The 22,943-nt window shown below is 42.0% G+C and overlaps 1 protein-coding gene across 1 annotated transcript; it reads right to left on the bottom strand.

Annotated features, from left to right (window-relative positions):
- Positions 1-3,987: 3,987 nt before the first annotated feature.
- On the bottom strand, positions 3,988-22,720 carry LOC142159881 (uncharacterized). The gene is made up of 9 exons (XM_075214773.1): positions 22,559-22,720; positions 17,028-17,276; positions 13,072-13,278; positions 11,901-12,134; positions 10,983-11,136; positions 8,228-8,337; positions 7,602-7,715; positions 5,465-5,611; positions 3,988-4,680 (listed from the first exon to the last, which is right to left on the bottom strand). Exons 1-9 carry the CDS (start codon positions 22,658-22,660, stop codon positions 4,546-4,548), a joined length of 1,452 nt encoding a protein of 483 aa, XP_075070874.1. The 5' UTR covers positions 22,661-22,720; the 3' UTR covers positions 3,988-4,545.
- Positions 22,721-22,943: the final 223 nt, after the last annotated feature.

A 22,943-nucleotide genomic window follows, 5' to 3' on the forward strand; every position in this document is an offset into this window, starting at 1 on the left:
TCTTGGGGGTGCTGCAGAAAATGCTGGAAGCTGGAACTTATGAAGCTCCACTGTGTAATTTAGCCTCCACTCAATCTGTTCAAAGTCAGGGGATTACAAATGGAGGATCTGGCGGACCCTCAATCAATATGGCTGCTTCATTGTCTGAATGAACAGGGCTAGAGAATGAGGACAATTCAGGCATGGAAGGGGAGGGTAGTGGGGTGATGACTTCACTTACTAAACGGGGGCCTGAAAATCTGTTTGGACAGAAGCAGTCTGGGTGAGGGATAGACGTTATTAGGAAGAATTTCACCCTTATATGATGAACTAAAAATATAATGTCCTGCAAGCATTAATGCTTACTACCTAATGCTGGTATAGAGATTAAGAAACCCCAAATCAATGAAGGCTGTATACCTGCCCTCCCCTTTGGCACAGTTATTAGGTTGTAAGTGAATTAACTATGAGTACATAAATCTGTACAATTAAAATCAAAGGGAATCATATGGAAAAAAATACAAGAGTCATCCTGTCTTTATCATGGGTTCCTCATTTTATAATCATGGATTGGTAAGTTACCAATGGCAATGAAATCTCGTTGATGAGACGTACCATATGAGACAATTAACTTAAAAATACCATTGAAGGCAAAAGTCAGAAACCGAACAGAAAACAAAACAAAATCTCCGATCATTCACCGTAAGCCACTATACAAATACGCAGACACACACTCCTCCAAACTTACATATATTGTATGATGAGCTGAATGTTTAATCAGCTCAGAAAAAAATTAAGCTTGTAGACTGAGAAAGTACACTTTTAAATAAGATCACAATGGGAATGCTTGAAAATATTTTTAAAATAAATATTGTTGCAAGTATGTGTACATATATATATATATTTATACCAATATCTATCATCTATCTATCTATCTATCTATATATCTATCTATCTATCTATCTGTTTGTCTGTCTATCTATCTAGCTAACTATCATTTGTATACTTAATTGTACTTATTTATTCCTTTTTTTCTTGCTTTTATTCAACGTTCAGATTAAGGAATTGTAAATTGATACATACATCTACTTGTACCTCCGTCACAAACCTCAGGCTGGCCCCTTCCTCCCCTAGATAGGCTGAAGCTTTCCCCATGGGAACTGGTTCTTCAGCTCCGCCCAGAACGAGGGAGCCTCCGATGGGGAGTGGGTCACCCATAAGGGTCTATACCCAAACCCCTCAAAAACACGTAGGACAGGACAAAACAAAATGTAATACATGAAAAATTGCTATGTGCCAAGTGCTAGTGTTAATAAATAAATAAGCGCCATGTAGGCCCAAGCCAAAAATGCTTGGGCAGAGGAAATATCAAGGTGCTGTAGTGCTAGGTGCCGCACTCTGTGTACAGGTGTCCCGTATCACCAAGGCCACTTTCAGGCACCCACATAGCACCTCGGGCTTCAGAGGACCAGCTGACGGCCCATCGCCTACAGGGTACAGCACTCACCTCTTTCTCATATTTATAAATGTAAATAATAGAACACGTTACTATCTCACACACATTCCATTGATGCATCAGTCTCATTCACGACACACCTGGAGTCTTGCACCAGAAAGAATTTAATACAAGTGATATTGAGTCATTCTTCCAGCAGCGGGAACAAACAGACAACAAATGGCCCTAATGCCAAGTAACCCCGTAGCGAGTCTTTTGTGTTTGTCAGTCATTTTAATCATCCTTATTTATAGCAAAATATTGCTTAATTAATTCCTTTAACTGATGTATACCATGGTACATATTTTGTAATTAACACAGTCTATTAAAGCTGACTATGCAGTTAGAAGCTTAAATAAGGATCGGATACCTTTATAAACCCTCACAGGGTGAGTTATTCCATAACTGTAGGGCAGAGTGAAAGAGGAGTTAATATGAAATAAGAAAGCAGGGTAACATTAGCACCATATGGTATAAGAAATTAATTCAAATTTTAACATTTGTCCTGTGTGCCTTACACAATGGCGCTGTGGAGCACTGTTACAAATCTACAAGAATAATAATAATACAAATAACAATAATAATATTATTATTAATAATCTGTCCTTCATGAAAGTCAGTTCCTTAGCAATTTCTCAGAATGTGATCAACCGTAGTCTAAAAAATGTGCTGTTAAATGTCCTGTAGCCTACTATGAAAAGAGGCACACAGGTGTATCTAGTTTTACAGAGCAGTGGGAAAAACAGTCAGATACAGGGGTGGAGGCGACAGACTTTTTAGGAAGTTGCTTACTTTGTGGATAAGGAGTTACGGGACCCAGACCTGTCCCGAAAAAGCCAGGCCACACCCACCTCTGAGGCCCCCACTTACCCTGCTGGTCATTATTGAGCGCATAGAGTGGGCCGATTTACTGTTCGCCCCTGGGTACAATCCTCTTTCCACTCAGCAGAAACACTCAGGGGTAAATGTATCAAGCTGAGAGTTCTCTGGCGGGTTTCAAAAGTGGAGATGTTGCCTATAGCAACCAATCAGATTCTAGCTATCATTTTGAAGAATGTACAAATTATAGCTAGAATCTGATTGGTTTTTCAAACCCGCCAGAAAACTCTCAGCTTGATGCATTTACCCCTCGGTATATGCACCAGCTCAGCTGACGCATTTTGCACTGTACAGCCGCACTTTAACCAGGCACTCTTTGAGTTTGCAGAAACGTCTCCAAGGACCGGAAAATATGCGTTGCACCAGCGCTGCAAAGCCGAAACAATTTGTGGCGTACAATTTAGGAGTTCATACGGAGCTGGACACATTTGGACCCTGAACATTAGCAGGATAAAATACACAAGCATGAACATAGTGGGCTCCTTTGGGCTGGGTCATTTGGCTACCTGCATTTTTTTTTCCTTTAAAATGTTCCTTATAGGCTGCTGAGTCGAGTCTCGCCCTCAGGCTAAAATTTGCCAGACCTCCCCTGGTCCAGTCGGACGTATCTCACAATGCGACCAGCACCACACAGCTAGCATACGGGGCAGGTTTATATCAGAGCAACAAGTGTCTTTTCTCCCTCCACCTCCAGAGAACACCCTATGATAAAGTTATTTGTATTCATTGATTGTGCTGGGAATAGGATTGGGCAGTTAGAGGCGTGTTTTGTGCACTTACATTCATCCCAAGACAGTCACACACACACGTCCATGGATATATGTTCTTGAATATACACTTTCACACAATTTATTAAATTATATAAACAAAAGCATGCCTTCACATTCCAAATATAGATGTTTTATTTTATTACAGGACCGATAGCTCACGTCTAAGTACATTATATACAAATACAACTGTTACAATAAACATTTTGATCAAATTTAAATCATGTATTATGCCATTAAATATATTAATACAAAATATGATACAATATACGATCGTTAATTTATGTTTTCATGTTTATCTTTCATTCCTGTATTTATGTATTCAGTAACGTGGCTGGAAAATATAAGATTTTGTTATTAGTACATACTGTTGCAGTTAATTGGTTTAATTCCATTATTTTGTAAGCTAGATCGAGAATAAGATCTGACATAAAATAGTCATTTACATTATTCAACCTTTTGCAGTCATAGTATACAGACTTAATTTATAGGAGTGTCTACTGCCCTCTAGTGCTTCATATCAGAACTGCAGCTTAATTCAAACCTCACTTCTCGTGAATCACTTTATCGTCATCATAATTACCATTGTTTATTTGGGAGGCGTCACAAAACACAGCAGCAGGAAACTAATCGAAAAATACAAATCATAGCCCTGTTTATAATAAGGCAAATGAGAATGATTGTATCTATATAATAGTCACAGTGATGTTGAGTTTTTCAATATAGGTAGGAAGCACCTATTACAGTGTTGGCTAACCTGTGACACTCCAGCTGTTGTGAAACTACAAGTCCCAGCATGCTTTGCCAATATATAGCTTATTGCTGGAAGGGCATGCTGGGACTTGTAGTTTCACAACACCTGGAGTGTCACAGGTTAGCCAACAATGACCTAATAAATCCACTTGGTCCAACTGTACTTAAAACAGGCCACTCCCACTTGTGCCATGTGACTCATGTTGAACTTGCTGGACACGTATAACAAAGAACACAATCAACTTGTTTAAATCACTCATTTGCACCTTTCACTTTGTGGAGTGCAATGTACTGGAGGAGAGCAGAGATTGACATTGATGCAGGGCTAATAAGTGTTTGCAAGAACAGACCAATAGGTGCTTAAGAGTTGCCCTTTGGCTACCATTATCTAGGGCAACACCACTTAATGCACCAATCGCTGCAGTTCTTTGTGAGATTGCAGAGAACATTGTCCAGAGAATTAACCAGACCATAAGGGTCCTTCAGTCTGATTCAAAGACCTCTGAAGTAACAGCCTATGTGAAAAATGTACATGGTCTTTGTTGCAAAGTGATCCCGTACTGCGTCCCAGTACAGTGCAACATTGTTGCTGTCCCATATTTGAGTAAGCTTAGAGCCGTGGAGATTCAGCCACTCATTGATACAGTGTGACTGGTTAACAGACAGGAGGGCTTATGGCAGGTTTACAGCTTGATCAACGTTAAACTTTGGAATCTTCTTAAACTCTTCCTGCTTCTTTAGGAAAAGCTGAGCCAGGATGTGATCGGCTGTGGCGTGGAAGTAGTCGTCCATATCAAGTGTTTGCAGCTGGAAGTACATGAATGCGATTACAAAAGGAGCGCCAGATTTTATCAAACCAATATTGCCTTCCTATGTGCCCTTGGTGGCATCGGCAATATTTTGGTTATTTATTTTAATGAATAGCAGTTAGCTGATTTAGGCCACCTGGATGTCTGCAATTTGGATACATCCCCTCCCCACCCCCTGAGGCTTGTCAGTGTCCCCCACCTTTCCTGAAACTTTCAAAAGACTCTGCTGTACATCATTTGTAACAATATTTGGACACTGAGCACATGGATATAAGATTCATGTGTTCCCGTTAATGTACATACTTGTACAGCATTGAATTGAGGCATTATGCAAACTCAAGGGCCTTTCTGATGGATTAGTCAATTTCCTATACTGTGAGGGAATGAGTGACATAAAAACTGACCCCACGCGTTTTACCAGCCAGTTTGGTACATTTACATTTTAACCAGAATTGCCTGGCGTAGACTAAAATTAAAAGCGCTGCAAATTAATCTGGCGCTCTATGAATAAATGTTAATAAATAGGAGGCCTTATCCTGTGTAGTCATATTGTGATGTGACTTAATTATGTGGCCATTACAAGTTACCACGGGATGGGATCTTGGTAATAGTGAAAAAATACTACTTTATCATATAATTCATTTGGAACCTTATATAGGATACTTGTAACTAAAAATAAGATTTTTGTTTTCAACGTTGGAAAGGAGATAAGGTCAAACTGTAATCCCTTGCACACAGACAAAAGACAGATACCAAAATAATACATAGTTATTGTGTCACACCTGATTTCCGGTACTGAAGGCCAGAATCATGAATAAGTCCTCATCACATAAGCTTTTGATGTAATGCTGTGTTCCGATTGGGAAGAAAAACACATCACCGATGCCGATTGGAAAATCCGGGACAGGTCTCTCTCCGATTATTCCAATCTGAGGAACAAATGTATTACTTAGGCCATGCTATGGTTGTATGCCACAAAATGACAAATTGTATCTACACTGTAATAAATGCTATACTATATGGTAATGTATCCAGGTGTGTAACTACAGTGGTCACAGATCAGGGACCAGACCCATCACGCTAAGGAAGCCATGCCCACAGTGTACCACAGAGTAAGTGTATTGTATATTTAATCTACGGTATGAGATATAATCACATTTATTGTAAATTCTGTAAAAATACAGAGAACTGCTTGGTCAACGCAACTATCTTGATGTACTGCAGCGGAGAGATTATTAGTCCTTTTAAAGGTGAATTGATTATGTCTCTTGTTACTACTACTAATAATAATATAATAATATATAATAATATAATATAATATGCTTATAATCAATGAGATCTGGGGATAAATGTATTAAGCAGCTCTGTTTGCAAATTGCCAATATTCGGCGACTTTGCAGGGAAAATGTAAAACGCCAATCTCTTGAAAGGTAAGTTTTGATTTTTAAGAAATTGCCGTTTTAAATTTGCCCTGCAAAGTCCCCCAATATCGTCGATTTGCTTAATACATTTACCCTCTGGTGTCTTTACTTCAATGTCCATTAAGAAAACCTGTGTATTATAAGGAGTAATGCACTCAATATTGTCATTTGGCCCACGGCGTTGGCTTTATATAGGCCACGGAACTTCTTGGTGTCTTCTAAGATCTTTATAATTTACAGTAAGGAGTGCATTATCTCATAAATAACCTACAGTTTATCACAGTACTAACATTACTTATATATTTTGGTTTTGTGTGTTTATGTAGTCATGGATGTCGAAGTCGTATAATTGCATGAACAAAAGTATATTGGTTAATATTGTTTTATCAGTATGCCACGCTACACGGGGCATAGCGCTATCACGCGGTAAAATACGCACGTACACACTCGCACTACAACATTTAGTTATTTATATATATTTCATATTTATATTGATTCCATTCCACAGTGATTTATGAGCAGATAGTATTTAGTTTATTATTAGTTTATATATTATGATTATATGTACACTTTAGTGTTATTTAAGGTTCAGGTTATAGGAAAGTATAGTGTCGTGTCTGGTATCATTTTAATCCCCTATTCATCAGCAGTTGTCCGGTTCATTCGCCGAAGAGATCGCACAGTGCGTACTCTAGTTAGTGATGTTAGGAAATAACTACTTAAAGTGATACTGACTGTAATGTGTGAATAGACTAGCTTAAACTGGTTTCTTGGCGGGGGAATCATCTGGAATGTTGACCCTCAGCCTTGGAGGGGGTTGTTTGAACTAGCCTATGACCTGTTTACACTGGACCCACCTGAAGCCTGGACCTATAAAAGCAAGCCACGTCATCTGCATTGTTCTCTCTGTAACACTGAGTGTATATATTATAGCTGTGCTGGCACTGGCTTCAGTCTACTCTGACCACAGTATTCTGGAGTGAAATACTGTCCGCTGGTACCAGTGGGAGCGCAGCTAGCGCAAGTGAGCGCAGCGGTATGTATTTATATTTTGGTATTGGCTGTACTGTATTATAATCATGTATTGAATTGTTAAATTTTACATCTGCTAAAAATAAATTACTTTGTCCTTTGGAAACACAATACAAACGCTTATGCAATGCTTATTTGAAAACAATAGAATTACTTTAATATGGATATGCTACGTGCCTTATAATGATTTAAATGCCATCCTTTCCAGAGCTAAATGCCAAGTTTTAGGACATCACCTCTTAGAGACAACATGAATTTACCGCATCCCATGTACTATATGACAGTAAATGTTTTGTAATGCCTGTTTTCACATTTCTATAGTGTGCTAGAAAAGCCCCATCCAATTAATAGGAAAGGTTCTGCAAAACGTGTTTTTTTAAAAAAATATATGTCTTATAGTAGAAGATAATTATAAATGAACAGCAAAACCCACTGAATATATCACAGACATAATAAAGAGACTTACCTGCCCACAGCCACTGATGACATAGCCCATTTCATGGGCATTGAAGTGGAAATGTGGCTGTCTTAGGCCGTTGCTGGTTATTCTCAGGGTTGCCAGTGTGAGAGTGTCACTGTGCTGCGGGCGAACAAGACAAATGTCATAATAACCACAGACGTCTCTGCATTATTCCTAGCTACAGTGTCACGCATTTCACAACGGGTTGTAGGGTCCAACTTACGGTTCTCCATCATATTTATCATACCACATCCATGGTGAGGTCATTTACTATGGGAATTACTTGGTTGTGCGCATGCGAATGTGTGCCCATGTATATTAATATTTTTTTATTGGGTTGAGTTATTTTCGTTCGTTTATGTTGTTAAAAATGTACATTTACAAAAAAATCAAGATAGTTTTTTGTTTGCAATTCATGGAACATAAGACGGAGGTCGATATATACTGCAAACAAAGTATAAAGATAAATTTCCATAATGGAAAATATTTCATGAATACATGTTTCTTTTTGGTGAAGAAACCAAGAATTATCTTGTTATCATAAACCACCCTGCTTGGTACATCACAAGGACAGACTAGTTATTGGATATACTTTCTAAGTTGAGTAAATTGAACACAGTAAAGACACTTACTGAATTTACAGCTTCACTGTAGATCTTCTCATTGTTACTTAAACCAACTCCATTTTTGCGGTAACGAGCCCATTGAATGGTTCCTCCAGGAAAGACATACTCTTTGGACCCTAAAAGACATCCATTTCATTGGCACTGTTTTCTAGATTTAGATAAATGTATTGGTCACAAAAAGTGTTATACATACCAAGAGACAATGTGTATTGAAAATATTTTCAGGGCAGTATTGAAACTAAAAATCTCAAGGCTGCATTTGTTGGGTGCATATGGCGTCCCCATCGCCGTGCCAGCTGTGTGATTCGTATGCAAAAATTCTACCTTTACTTAAAAATGTCAATGGATTTTTATGCTAGCAGAGATGTGTTGTACAAAACACACTCTACCCCACTCCTAGCAAGATCAGTTATTATATATCAATATGCATGTACATAGAATAAAACTTTTTGGTGAAAGGCAAATTTGCAATCTTGTTAAATTCCTACATTTGCCCTTAGGGATGGCCAGTCCACTTTTAAGTGATTTTATTTCTTTTCTGTATTCCCAATGTTTTTTTTCTAGCGGGTAAACTAAGGAGAAGTGGTTTATCAATTTCCACATCTGAGGTCAAAACTTGTACATGAAGAAAGATCTTTACTTTACAACTGTGTCAGCATCTTACAAGCAGGCACAGGATGAAAGGTAAGGTAATCTTATTTCAGCAGACATCTGCTTACTCTTACCCCAAAAAAAGCCACATTCATATTTTCCCAGAAAAATTTCACAAGCTAAGTAAAGAAAATATTAAGACACATTTTCCTTGACCCCTGTCAGGACATTTGGGTGATCATGGAAGAAAACAGGTCAGTGGACTTAAATAAAAGTTCTAAGCACGGATACAGTAGAAGTGTTTTTTGAGCCAAATAACTGTAAAATAGAGAGAAAAAACAGTTTCAAAACTGTTCAGTAACATATTCATATAATGCTGCAATTCAATGCAACATTTTACAAGTTTCACCTTCAGAATTTTGCCGTACGATCTTCCCTACCCACAGCAACTAAACATCGCAGCAGAATGAAACGCAATCGTCCCAGTTCCATTCATAGACTATAAATTCCTTAAAACTTAAAAATGTACAAACACGTGTGGAATGGCGTGGCGTGAAACGTCAAAGTAAACGCGGGACTCTATCATTGGAACTTTGCACCCATGCAAAACGGCTGCTAACTTCTATTTCAGTACAATTTGGCTAATCTCTACCGCACAATACAGAAACCCGTCAGTCATCTTTTTACCTTGATCACAAAAAATGTATGGAAAACTTAGAACAAGAAACACATTTTACGTCACATGTAAAACGCGTATGTTCTAAAACAACTTAAAGTTAGAACCTCAATATGTCTTTAAGGGCAGAATAGGCTATCTTTGGCTCTTCAGCTTGGGGGAACTACAAGTCCCAAAATGCTCTGCAGGATAGAATGTCAAAAGAGGAGAACTTATTTAGAACTAAAGAGCCGCAGGGAGATCCCAAAAGCTGTTACCGAGGAAGGAAGATGTAGAGCCACAAGAACAAAAGAGATTACTGGGCAATTAGGATTTTTGGTTTAAAGGGCCACTAAACCCTTTAAAATGCAGACAAGTCTGCCCATTCTCCTGAGCAAGATGTAGTCGTTTTGAATTTCTCTGCCTATGTACATAGACACAGACACACATCCGGTTGCTTGGTGCAAAAGTCTGCACTTGGATAAAAACATATCTTGCTGTAGGTGGGGGGAGTGTAAACCGCACAACCTAATTTATATTTGTTAGGTGGAGGATGGGGGCAGTAACTCTGAATTGCAGTTTAAAAATAGTGCTGGACAGTATTGTGAAACTTGACAGAGCTGCAGTATTTGCCCAGCATGCAAATTTTTATTTCCATTTTAGTGCAAATTTTGTCCATAAATTTTGTTGCAGCACTTGCGGCCTTTTGCGTCGCAACTCTGATTTGTAAATGACCCTTTATATATAATTTGTCTGCGTTTTCTGTTCCTCCCCATTGGACCTCATCAACAAAAATGACATTAATTTTAGAGTATGCCTTCTGCATGTTTCTGCCAGAGAATGGGTTAATATTTATTGTAATAGGTTTCTCACTGCCATTTGAGTTACTTCTTTGCATGCTTGAATTGTGTAGGGCTCATACTTCTTATGTACGGAAAATTCAAGACACTATTTCACATAAGAGGGTTTAAATATAGTAAAACTGTAATAATGATCTGATCACAGCTGAAGATATAACAGAGCCTTAGAAATGTGTTGTTATCAGTATATCATCATCATCATCACCATTTATTTATATAGCGCCACTGATTCCGCAGCGCTGTACAGAGAACTCACTCACATCAGTCCCTGCCCCATTGGATCTTACAATCTAAATCTCCTACACAGAGAGAGAGAGAAAGAGAGAAAGATTAGGGTCAATTTTGATAGCAGCCAATTAACCCACCAGTATGTTTTTGGAGTATGGGAGGAAACCGGAGCACCCGGAGGAAACCCACGCAAACACAGGGAGAACATACAAACTCCTCACAGATAAAGCCATGGTCAGAAATTGAACTCATAACCCTAGTGCTGTAAGGCAGAAGTGCTAACCACTAAGCCACCGTGCTGCCCTAACTATATCTGCACATATCACTTTTACTAGAGAGAGAATCTTGGCACCGGCTCAAATCCTTAAAAAGCAGCAATAGTTGTGGATGTGTATATATATTCATTAACATAAAAATAATTATTCACCTTTCAAGTCGTAAAAATACTTCCAGACGTCGGAGTCGTTGGACTGAACATAGTTGGCATTTTGGATCAGTTCCACCAGGTTTTCTGGCAAGTTTATGGCTTGATCCCCTTCTGGTCTCTCAAAGGTTCTGATGAATTCTACACCACCTTCTGGCTAAGATGAGACAACAACAGGGAATAATGGGATTATCAGCACACAAGGTATTACAGCTCAAGGCAGTTTAAACCTAGTGTGTAGCTTTATCAAACGTCCAAACAAAAGGAAAAGTGGAGGTGTGGCCCATGGCAACCAATCTGATTCTAGCTAGCATTTTCTATAATGTGCTAAATAAATTATAGCTATGATCTGACTGGTTGCCATGGGCAATAAATGTTAAATACAGTCTGTTAAGAGAGTGTATCTAATATCGGGTCTATTTCATTTATGTAACAAAAATAAAGTATATATAGATGGACTTATCCTTTAAAGCTACAGCAATACGTAAAAGTTGTGACCTTATTTCTTAACAGTTCTTAAATGGTTGCAGAACGGGGTTGTGAGTGGGAGGACCAATGAGAAGCTGCATACCAATACCTATGATTGCGGCTTTTCAATGGTCCTCTTGCTCACACCCTTCTCAAAATGCCACCCAGGCCGGGTTTTCAGCCAGGTTGTGGGACTAACCATGGAACTCGGGGAATAGCGGCTAAATATATATATTTCCAGATAAAGGAAACTGAAAGTTGACTTATTGAGTATTTCATGCAAATAACAATGGATATTAATATATATACATGTAACTAATTTTATCCTAAAGATATCCAATGGACCAAGACCTGAGCTTCTCTGTTGTTGCACCCAGAAGCTGAGAATAGAAACTCATCTGTATCTGAAACTGGTCTTCTCCACTAAATAAGGTCCTAATACGCACAACTGACCTTTAGTGACCTTGCTGCAATGTCCTCTGGTGTCATGAAAAACGCATCATCCACATCGAGGGTCTTCAGCTGATCATGAGTGGTGAAGAAGAGGAGGAAGAGGCAGTCCTCATCTCCCACGTTCTTCACCCAGTGTAGCTTGTTCTTTGGGAAGAAGACGACCTGGCCGGCACTGACGTTGTATGTGGTGACCAAGCTGGCCCCGTCATCAACTATCCCAATCCACGCCTGGCCCTGAGGAAAACAAAACACTCCAAATTACAGAGACCCTTCCCATGTTTTTATCTGGCTTCATTTAAAGAAAAATAATTGTTCTGTTACAATTTAACAGTTTAGGTTACCGTTGAACTACACTGATGGCTACAGCAATGCAATCGGCTACTACTGAGTGTAGAAACATGGGGGTTGTGGGCATTAATGTCAGGGGAAAAGAAGAGATAATGGGGCAAGTTCTGCAAATGCTAAAGAGCTGGTGCAAATACTGGCTCATGGTGATGACTGGCGGTTATTGCGGAGGTGGATGCATGTACGACGCATTAACTATGGGCAGAAATACAATATTTTTCATGCTCTTATTTTTAGTGTGCTTACACTTTTCTAGATATTTAACCCATATTTAACCTTTCAAAGAAGCTGCTCGAGATTAGATAGAAGAGCTGGCTAGAATCCTATAGAAACAGATAAATAGATGGCACTTATCAGCCAAACGTTATTTGTACGTTGAACTGCAGACATCTGATTGGCTTTGCAGAGACGGCCTTGGCAAAAGCGGGGCCCTGTGAGATGTCTATTACGGGGCCCCAGCTACCCCACTGGAGAGGAGGGGCTATTGTCATTAATCATTGATTACTCACTCATTATTAACCAGCCACAATTAACCCCTCCATCATTAACCTCCATTATTACCCCTATATTGTTCATTACTAACCGCTCATCCTCCATCAATCATTAACCAGCTTTCATAATCATCCTTCTCTATTGACCCCTTGTCCATCACGCACACGGACTGATATTTTGGAGACCCACATTCGAACTTACTTTAGTGAGAACTAATATCAGATCAGTTCCAATCTGATCCAAATTGGCTTACAGAATACCAGTGCGTGTGGGCAAATTAAGGATCGCCCTGTCCATGTGCTACTTTCCTGCCATACTGACCAGTGGCACTCACCTGTATCAGAAACCCATGCTCGTTGGCATTGAAATGCCAGTGTGGTGCTCTCAGTCCCTTGCCCACGATTCGCAGCGTGCCCGCTGTCATTTTAGATTGATGCTGGTTAATGCTGGCACCAAACTGCATCTCGTTATCATTGTAGTAATCGCTAGGCGCGTTCCTGTATCGTGCCCACTGTATATCCCCTCCTTCAAACTCAAACACCTTGAAAACCAACAAATAAAACATTTCACACATTAATCATATCTGCACGAAATATTATAACATTTCCTTTGTGCCAAAGAAGCCGGAATCTTCAGGACATAAAGTTTCTGACACCACTTCAGCTATGATAAGTCGTAAACTTATTAGGTAGGACCAGTTAGCACTGTTCTCTTAGATATAATACAACGTGGGCAGCACGGTGGCTTAGTGGTTATCACTTCTGCCTCACAGTGCTGGAGTCGTGAGTTTGATTCCTGACCATGGCCTTATTTGTGTGGAGTTTGTATGTTCTCCCTGTGTTTGCGTGGGTTTCCTCCGGGTGCTCCGGTTTCCTCCCACACTCCAAAAACATACTGCTAGGTTAATTGGCTGCTATCAAAATTGACCCTAGTCTCCCTCTCTGTCTGTCTGTGTCTGTGTGTGAGTGTGTGTCTATATTAGGGAATTTAGACTGTAAGCTCCAATGGGGCAGGGACTGATGTGAATGAGTTCTCTGTACAGCGCTGCGGAATTAGTGGCGCTATATAAATAAATGATGATGATGTGTATATGTTCTTCCTGTGATTGTTTGGGTTGCTCCGGTTTCCTCCTACTTTACAAACACATACTAGTAGGTTAATTGGCTGCTAACAAAATTGACCCTAGTCTGTCTGTGTGTGTGTATGTTAGACTGTAAGCTCCAATGGGGCAGGGGCTGATAAGCGGCAAAGTATTCTCTGTACAGCACTGCGGAATTGGTGGCGCTATATAAATGATGATGACTGTAGTGATAGAGGTGAAATAAAGATTTCCTATGACTGGCTCCTTCTACTTAGGATCTATAACAGTGTAATTATCTCCAATTCATCTTCAATGACATTTGGGAAATTTCTGGCACATGCAAAGAGTACGGTAACCCATAGGGACCAATCAGATGTTTGATTTTGCTGTACTAGGATAATGAATTGGTTGCTATGAGTTACACCTCCTGTTTCCTGTACATTCATTTTCATAAAACTCACCAAATAACTTGCTTATTTGCATTTAAAAAATCTGCTTCTTCTGGGAGCAAAGTTAAATAACCTTTGGGCGACTGAGAACTGTTTTCCTATTACATAGTACACTTCCGCAGCACACAAAGGGTTAGATCATGTTTGGCAGCTGCACAACCGAACCCCAACCAAAGTCAATAAAATGGAACGTGTCTGTGTTTGAACTGTCCGTGTAGGGTGACAAACATGGACTGTTGCAATCTGCAGAGAGGAACCTGAGAGCAGGTAGATCTGCGCTGACTGGTATTGAGCTGAGGTAACTATTGTTGGGAATTTTTAAGTCAGGTAATGTGAAATTATGTTACACAGGTTTTTCGAGGCCACCATACGTAGGCAATGGAGACTTCCGCTTGGGCTATAAAATAACATTTCACAGGACCCTCAAACAGAGTCCTTCAATAACGGAATGTGAATGATACAGTCAGCTGTACTGAGATAACCTGTTACCGTACAATAATATATGAATATAGAAATATATACACATGTGTTTGTGTTTTAAAGCCACTCTGAGGATAACATTTATTCTATAGAGCATATATTCTACATATTACGCAGCACTTTAGAGCGAATATTTATCATTCACATTGTCCTCTGTCCCTGTGAAGCTTACAATCTATATTCCCTACCACATGGACAAACACACTAGGGTTAATTTCAACAGAAGTGAATTAAACTACCATTTATGTTTTTGGACTGTAGGAGGAAACTGGAGCAAATAAAAAAAGCTCCACACAGAGAGGGAGCTGGTCAGAATCAAACCCATGAGCCCAGCGCTTTGAGATGGCAATGCTAACCACTGTGCCACCTTGCTGCCCTAATAATAATAAAAAAAATCCTCTTCAAGACAAGTCATGCTTTACCCATTGTTAATTAAAGTATGATGTGGGCCAGTGATCAGACAGGACTGTCTTGTTAAGAAATTAAACGTTTGCATGTACAAAAGCTCAGTCCCCAATCATTACATATTTAATTGATGTGATTGTGAGAATACATTTGAAGCTGATGGGTGTTTCTGCAGTATACGTTGCATTATGTATCTTAGATCTGACGCAGTATTTGAAATACTGGAGTTTTAAACTACTTACAAAAGCTGCTTAGTATAGATACGGTGCGTTAACTTAAGTCCGCGCAAAAATTGTGAAGTGGAATAAAATTGGAGATGATGAGTACATTTTATTGGTGTTTTCATCCATACAACCTCATCTGTAACCTGATCATTACGTTTGTCCCAGCATCTACCCTATCACATACTTGCCAACATTTAAAATTGTTCTCCCGGGAGCTGCCAGGGAGAGGCGGGCGTGTAGGGGGCGGGGCCCCGAAAATCGCATCATTCCCTGTGAATTGCTGCGTTTGAACAGAATTCTGCCCACTTCACTAGATCAGGGAGATTTCCACACTCTCCCGGGAGTCCGGGAGACTCCTGCGAAACGCGGGAGTCTCCCGGACATTCCGCGAGAGTTGGCAAGTATGCCCTAGCACCTTTTGTTACACGGCGCTTCAGGACTGAATTGCCCTCCATCACCCCATCACCCTCTCCTCCCCTGAGCTAACCTTTAGGGTAATTACGTACAGGCAGTAGTGTCATATTTACTGCATACCCCATATGCACAGGCAGACCTAGCTCTCTAGTTCCCCATGCAGCGGGCCCCATTATCTCCATGGGCCCCGGAGCACGGCACCTGCTGCGCCAATGGTAGTTCCGCCACTGCCCATATGCTCCTAAACCTTTGTAGCTGTACAGCCACGAATGGTACATTACTCTTCACTGTGTTCTTCAAAAGGAACCAGCTAAGAGAGGGCACTAGTGTACCAATTCTCTCTGTGCCCCTTTATTTCAGGATTTCTGGGTAATCAGTCAAAGCCGCAGGTGATTGAATGACTACAGGTTATAAGTGAGACTGACAGCTGAAGGGGGGGGGGGTATATCTTTGGTGCTCTAGTAATAATATTGATAGAGGACCTATAATATATATTGAAGTTCCCTCTCCCAGTGATCAGGGGCCTGATTCATTAAGGATCTTAACTTAAGAAACTTCTTATTTAAGTCTCCTGGACAAAACCATGTTACAATGCAAGGGGTGCTAATTAGTTTTCTGTTTTGCACATAAGTTAAATACTGACTGTTTTTTCATGTAGCACACAAATACTTGATAACTTATTTGTACACTGAGATTTAAAGTTGATATTTGTGCGCTACATGAAAAAACAGTCAGTATTTAACTTATGTGCAAAACAGAATACTAATTTGCACCCCTTGCATTGTAACATGGTTTTGTCCAGGGGACTTAAATAAGAAGTTTCTTAAGTTAAGATCCTTAATGAACCAGGCCCCAGAAGAGGATGTCTCCTGTAAGCTGCAGCAAGATTATACCTCCTACCATCTAAATTATTTAAGGAATTCAGAATTGGGATGTCTTTTGTCATTTTCTAAACAAGATTGATTTTCTTACCCTATGCTTAATGTAAGGCAGCAGCTTTAGGGGTAAGGAGGATCCTCACAATTCCACTAGTTGAGAGGGTAAGAGCCATTTTTGGGGCAAGACAAAGTGGGCATTTTTTCTGGGATCCTATATACTGAACGTCCGAGAACCCGAATTCAATCATGTTCTATTACAGCATCCATATCATTTTAAACAACTTTATAACTTGAGTATTTTAAATATATTAAAGGGTTTTTTGTTTTTTTTTAAGCTGTCCTTTCAGTTCTGAGCTTACCTTAGATTTGCTGAGATGACTCATAAAATGAAAGCGACTCTCAATGTTCTTGCTGGCGTTGTTCATGTTGTTGCTGCCCTGCGATGGCATTTTATCTATCTCCGGGCTCATGGGATTATCAGAGTTTCTCCAATTAAAATGACTCACGTAAACCAAAGATAAAATGAGAACTCCGATGGCCGTGGTTATCAGACAGGCCAGGAAGCAGACCAGGAAGATTTTCATCAGAGAGCAAGGACGCTTCTTATCCTGTAGGAGGAAGAGGGCGATATATTATTATTACCTGTGACAATATGAACAATATGTCTTTTGCCTTCACTAACAAAACTGCAGTAACCCACAGTGAACAATCAGTAATTAGCTTGGATCAATCTACTACAACTTAAAATAAAAGACAGTGTCTGGTTTGTTTAGATTTTTGGACATTTGTACTTTGGTTTGTAAAAAAAACAAAAAAAACAAAACACTTGTGTTTCATTATATTCAGGGTTTCCCGTTTTTTATTTTCAACCGGAGAAGCCTGAAAAACCTCACTAAGGGATTTCCTGATTTTTTAATTTAAAAGTGAAAAAGCCTCAAATTTGAGTTTATTTTTCTGGGGACATAATTGTGAATAGCTGCCTGGAGCACAGAATTACCTCTCCCAGCTCTGGTCCTGACACATCCTCTTCCCAGGCACAATCTCCTCTGGGACCCTCATCCATGCCATCCTGTCTCCTAACACCCTCCCCTCTCTCTGTCACCCTAACCTCTATCCCCTGGCATCCTCTCACCTGGCATCTTGTTTCCTTGCACACGCTCTATTCTCTCCCTTTGTTACCCTATACCCACTATCACCCTCCCCTGTGTCACCCTCTTTCCATTGTCATCCTCCCTTGTGTCTCATGTTACCCTGTCTCTAATGTCACCCTTCCCTGTCTCTACTGTCACCCTTCCCTGTCTCCCATGGCACCCTCTATCCACTGTCACCCTTCCCTGTCTCCCATGGCACCCTCTATCCACTGTCACTCTTCCCTGTCTCCCATGGCATCCTCTATCCACTGTCATTCTTCAGTTTCCCATGGCATCCTCTATCCACTGTCACCCTCCCCTGTCTCCCATGGCACCCTCTATCCACTGTCACTCTTCCCTGTCTCCCATGGCACCCTCTATCCACTGTCACCCTTCCCTGTCTCCCATGGCGCCCTCTATCCACTGTCACACTTTCCTGTCTCCCATGGCACCCTCTATCCACTGTCACACTTTCCTGTCTACCATGGCACCCTCTATCTACTGTCACCCTTCCCTGTCTCCCATGGCACCCTCTATCCACTGTCAACCTTCCCTGTCTCCCATGGCACCCTCTATCCACTGTCACCCTTCCCTGTCTCCCATGGCATCCTCTATCCACTGTCACTCTTCCCTGTCTCCCATGGCACCCTCTATCCACTGTCACCCTTCCCTGTCTCCCATGGCGCCCTCTATCCACTGTCACACTTTCCTGTCTCCCATGGCACCCTCTATCCACTGTCACACTTTCCTGTCTACCATGGCACCCTCTATCTACTGTCACCCTTCCCTGTCTCCCATGGCACCCTCTATCCACTGTCACCCTTCCCTGTCTCCCATGGCGCCCTCTATCCACTGTCACACTTTCCTGTCTCCCATGGCACCCTCTATCCACTGTCACACTTTCCTGTCTACCATGGCACCCTCTATCTACTGTCACCCTTCCCTGTCTCCCATGGCACCCTCTATCCACTGTCAACCTTCCCTGTCTCCCATGGCACCCTCTATCCACTGTCACCCTTCCCTGTCTCCCATGGCATCCTCTATCCACTGTCACTCTTCCCTGTCTCCCATGGCACCCTCTATCCACTGTCACCCTTCCCTGTCTCCCATGGCGCCCTCTATCCACTGTCACACTTTCCTGTCTCCCATGGCACCCTCTATCCACTGTCACACTTTCCTGTCTACCATGGCACCCTCTATCTACTGTCACCCTTCCCTGTCTCCCATGGCACCCTCTATCCACTGTCAACCTTCCCTGTCTCCCATGGCACCCTCTATCCACTGTCACCCTTCCCTGTCTCCCATGTCACCCTCTATCCACTGTCACCATTCCCTGTCTCCCATGGCACCCTCTATCCACTGTCACCATTCCCTGTCTCCCATTGCATCCTCTATCCACTGTCACACTTTCCTGTCTCCCATGGCATCCTCTATCCACTGTCATTCTTCAGTTTCCCATGGCATCCTCTATCCACTGTCACCCTCCCCTGTCTCCCATGGCACCCTCTATCCACTGTCACTCTTCCCTGTCTCCCATGGCACCCTCTATCCACTGTCACCCTTCCCTGTCTCCCATGGCGCCCTCTATCCACTGTCACACTTTCCTGTCTCCCATGGCACCCTCTATCCACTGTCACACTTTCCTGTCTACCATGGCACCCTCTATCTACTGTCACCCTTCCCTGTCTCCCATGGCACCCTCTATCCACTGTCAACCTTCCCTGTCTCCCATGGCACCCTCTATCCACTGTCACCCTTCCCTGTCTCCCATGGCACCCTCTATCCACTGTCACCCTTCCCTGTCTCCCATGGCACCCTCTATCCACTGTCACCATTCCCTGTCTCCCATGGCACCCTCTATCCACTGTCACCATTCCCTGTCTCCCATGGCATCCTCTATCCACTGTCACTCTTCCCTGTCTCCCATGGCACCCTCTATCCACTGTCACACTTTCCTGTCTCCCATGATACCCTCTATCCACTGTCACCATTCCCTGTCTCCCATGGCACCCTCTATCCACTGTCACACTTTCCTGTCTCCCATGGCATCCTCTATCCACTGTCACCCTTCCCTGTCTCCATGGCACCCTCTATCCACTGTCACCCTTCCCTGTCTCCCATGGCACCCTCTATCCACTGTCACACTTTCCTGTCTCCCATGGCATCCTCTATCCACTGTCACCCTTCCCTGTCTCCCATGGCACCCTCTATCCACTGTCACCATTCCCTGTCTCCCATGGCATCCTCTATCCACTGTCACTCTTCCCTGTCTCCCATGGCATCTTATATCCACTGTCACTCTTCACTGTTTCCCACGTCAGCCTCTATCCACTGTCACCCTCCCCTGTCTCCCATGGCACCCTCTATCCACTGTCACTCTCCCCTGTCTCCCATGGCATCCTCTATCCACTGTCACCATTCCCTGTCTCCCATGGCACCCTCTATCCACTGTCACCATTCCCTGTCTCCCATGGCATCCTCTATCCACTGTCACTCTTCCCTGTCTCCCATGGCATCTTATTTCCACTGTCACTCTTCACTGTTTCCCACGTCAGCCTCTATCCACTGTCACCCTCCCCTGTCTCCCATGGCACCCTCTATCCACTGTCACTCTCCCCTGTCTCCCATGGCATCCTCTATCCACTGTCACCATTCCCTGTCTCCCATGGCACCCTCTATCCACTGTCACCATTCCCTGTCTCCCATGGCATCCTCTATCCACTGTCACTCTTCCCTGTCTCCCATGGCATCTTATATCCACTGTCACTCTTCCCTGTCTCCCATGGCACCCTCTATCCACTGTCACTCTACCCTGTCTCCCATGGCATCTTCTATCCACAGTCACCCTCCCTTGTCTCCCATGGCACCCTCTATCCACTGTCATTCTTCCCTGTCTCCAATGGCATCCTCTATCCACTGTCACCCTTCCCTGTCTCCCATGGCACCCTCTATCCACTGTCACCATTCCCTGTCTCCCATGGCACCCTCTATCCACTGTCACCCTTCCCTGTCTCCCATGGCACCCTCTATCCACTGTCACCTTTCCCTGTCTCCCATGTGACCCTCTATCCACTGTCACCCTTCCCTGTCTCCCATGGCACCCTCTATCCACTGTCACCTTTCCCTGTCTCCCATGGCGCCCTCTATCCACTGTCACCCTTCCCTGCCTCCCATGGCACCCTCTATCCACTGTCACCCTTCCCTGCCTCCCATGTCATCCTCTATTCACTGTCACTCTTCACTGTCTCCCATGGCACCCTCTATCCACTGTCACCCTTCCCTGTCTCCCATGGCACCCTCTATCCACTGTCACCCTTCCCTGCCTCCCATGTCATCCTCTATTCACTGTCACTCTTCACTGTCTCCCATGTCAGCCTCTATCCACTGTCACCCTCCCCTGTCTCCCATGGCACCCTCTATCCACTGTCACCCTTCCCTGCCTCCCATGGCACCCTCTATCCACTGTCACCCTCCCCTGTCTCCCATGTCAGCCTCTATCCACTGTCACCGTTCCCTGTCTCCCATGGCACCCTCTATCCACTGTCACCCTCCCCTGTCTCCCATGTCAGCCTCTATCCACTGTCACCGTTCCCTGTCTCCCATGGCATCCTCTATCCACTGTCACTCTTCCCTGTCTCCCATGGCACCCTCTATCCACTGTCACCTTTCCCTGTCTCCCATGGCACCCTCTATCCACTGTCACCCACCCCTATCATCCTCTCTCCACTGTCACCCTCACCTATCACCCTCTATCCACTGTCACCCTTCCCTGTCTCCCATGGCATCCTCTATCCACTGTCACCCTCCCCTATCACCCTCTCTCCACTGTCATCCACCCCTATCACCCTCTCTCCACTGTCACCTTCCCCTCTCTCCCATGTCACCCTCTGTCTGCTAACACCCCACTTGTAACCTCTGAGACAGATCGTCTTTTGTTACCTAGAGGCTATACAAGACCAAAAAATTCAAGAGTATAGTTTTATTGCAGAGTAATCTTCTGCTGTAATCCTCTTTCTTACCATCTATTGCTTCACTTTGAGGATAGTTGATATAACTATTTGATCTATTTGTCAGTGAATAAACAAACGGCCCTAAACAAAAGGCTAAACAGTAGAGAGCAAGCATTGCTTTGGTTACAATATAAAACACTGTCATTTTGCAGAACCTTTTTATAGCTGTTCCACAACTAAACAAGTTGTGTTTTATTTATTGTACATTGTACAGGTATGTCTGACACAGCCACTGGCAGTACAGGAAATTTCTCCAAAAGAATAGAACTATTGTTAGTCTGAGTCTCTCTTGCCAACTTTTAAATTAAGTAATAATCCTTTGCCACAATGTTGCAGATAGGTATCTAGATCTTTATTTAGATCACTAAACAAAATACTGTAACAGCATGGGATGAAATGACTGATAAAAAAATAACTAAGTGCACTTTTCCCACTTTAAGATAATGACACACAACAAACACATTGTAATTACACATCATCACAATCCTCTCACAAAAATAGAGATGCTGTTGATGTTTTTTTTTAAAGAGATGCCATAATAAACAAATTATTTATATATATATATATGTATGTATATGTATATATATATATATGTATATGTGTGTGTGTATATATATATATATATATATATATATATATATATATATATATATATATATATGTATATATATGTATATATATATATATATATATATATATATATATATATATATATATATATATATATACTTGTATGTTTATGGCACTTACCTGTTCACATTCAGAGTGGTTTTGCTTTTGCTGCTTTTGATTTTTATTGGAGGGTGAACTCTCCATCCCGTCTTCTTGCATCTCGAACGCACGATTTTCCATGTTAGCGAGGGAGTTCTGCTATAGAATGATCTAATGTCTGTTAGACAATGTGCTTCTCAGTGACTGCCTATGTGAAGACTGTGAAGACTAGTAATTTGCAGAACCTTTTATAGCTGTTTCACAAGGAAACAAGTGGTGTTTTATTTATTGTACATTGTACAGGTATGTCTGAAACAGCCAATGGCAGTACAGGAAATTTCTCCAAAAGACTAGGAGAATTGTAAAGTTGTAGGGAAATACATATCCATCTGTGAGTTGCTCAATAAAAACAGTGAGTCATGCT

Source organism: Mixophyes fleayi, chromosome 1, assembly GCF_038048845.1.
Source record: "Mixophyes fleayi isolate aMixFle1 chromosome 1, aMixFle1.hap1, whole genome shotgun sequence".
NCBI classification, from domain to species: Eukaryota; Metazoa; Chordata; class Amphibia; order Anura; family Limnodynastidae; genus Mixophyes; species Mixophyes fleayi.

What these genes read in the sequence shown, in the direction of transcription:
- LOC142159881 (XM_075214773.1), bottom strand. Translation starts at nt 22,660, where the DNA reads ATGGAAAATCGTGCGTTCGAGATGCAAGAAGACGGGATGGAGAGTTCA. An exon ending in GTCATCTCAGCAAATCTAAG is followed by an intron (nt 13,279 to 17,027) that starts GTAAGCTCAGAA and finishes TTGGTTTTCAAG; the next exon opens with GTGTTTGAGTTTGAAGGAGG. An exon ending in GTATTTTTACGACTTGAAAG is followed by an intron (nt 8,338 to 10,982) that starts GTGAATAATTAT and finishes GATGTCTTTTAG; the next exon opens with GGTCCAAAGAGTATGTCTTT.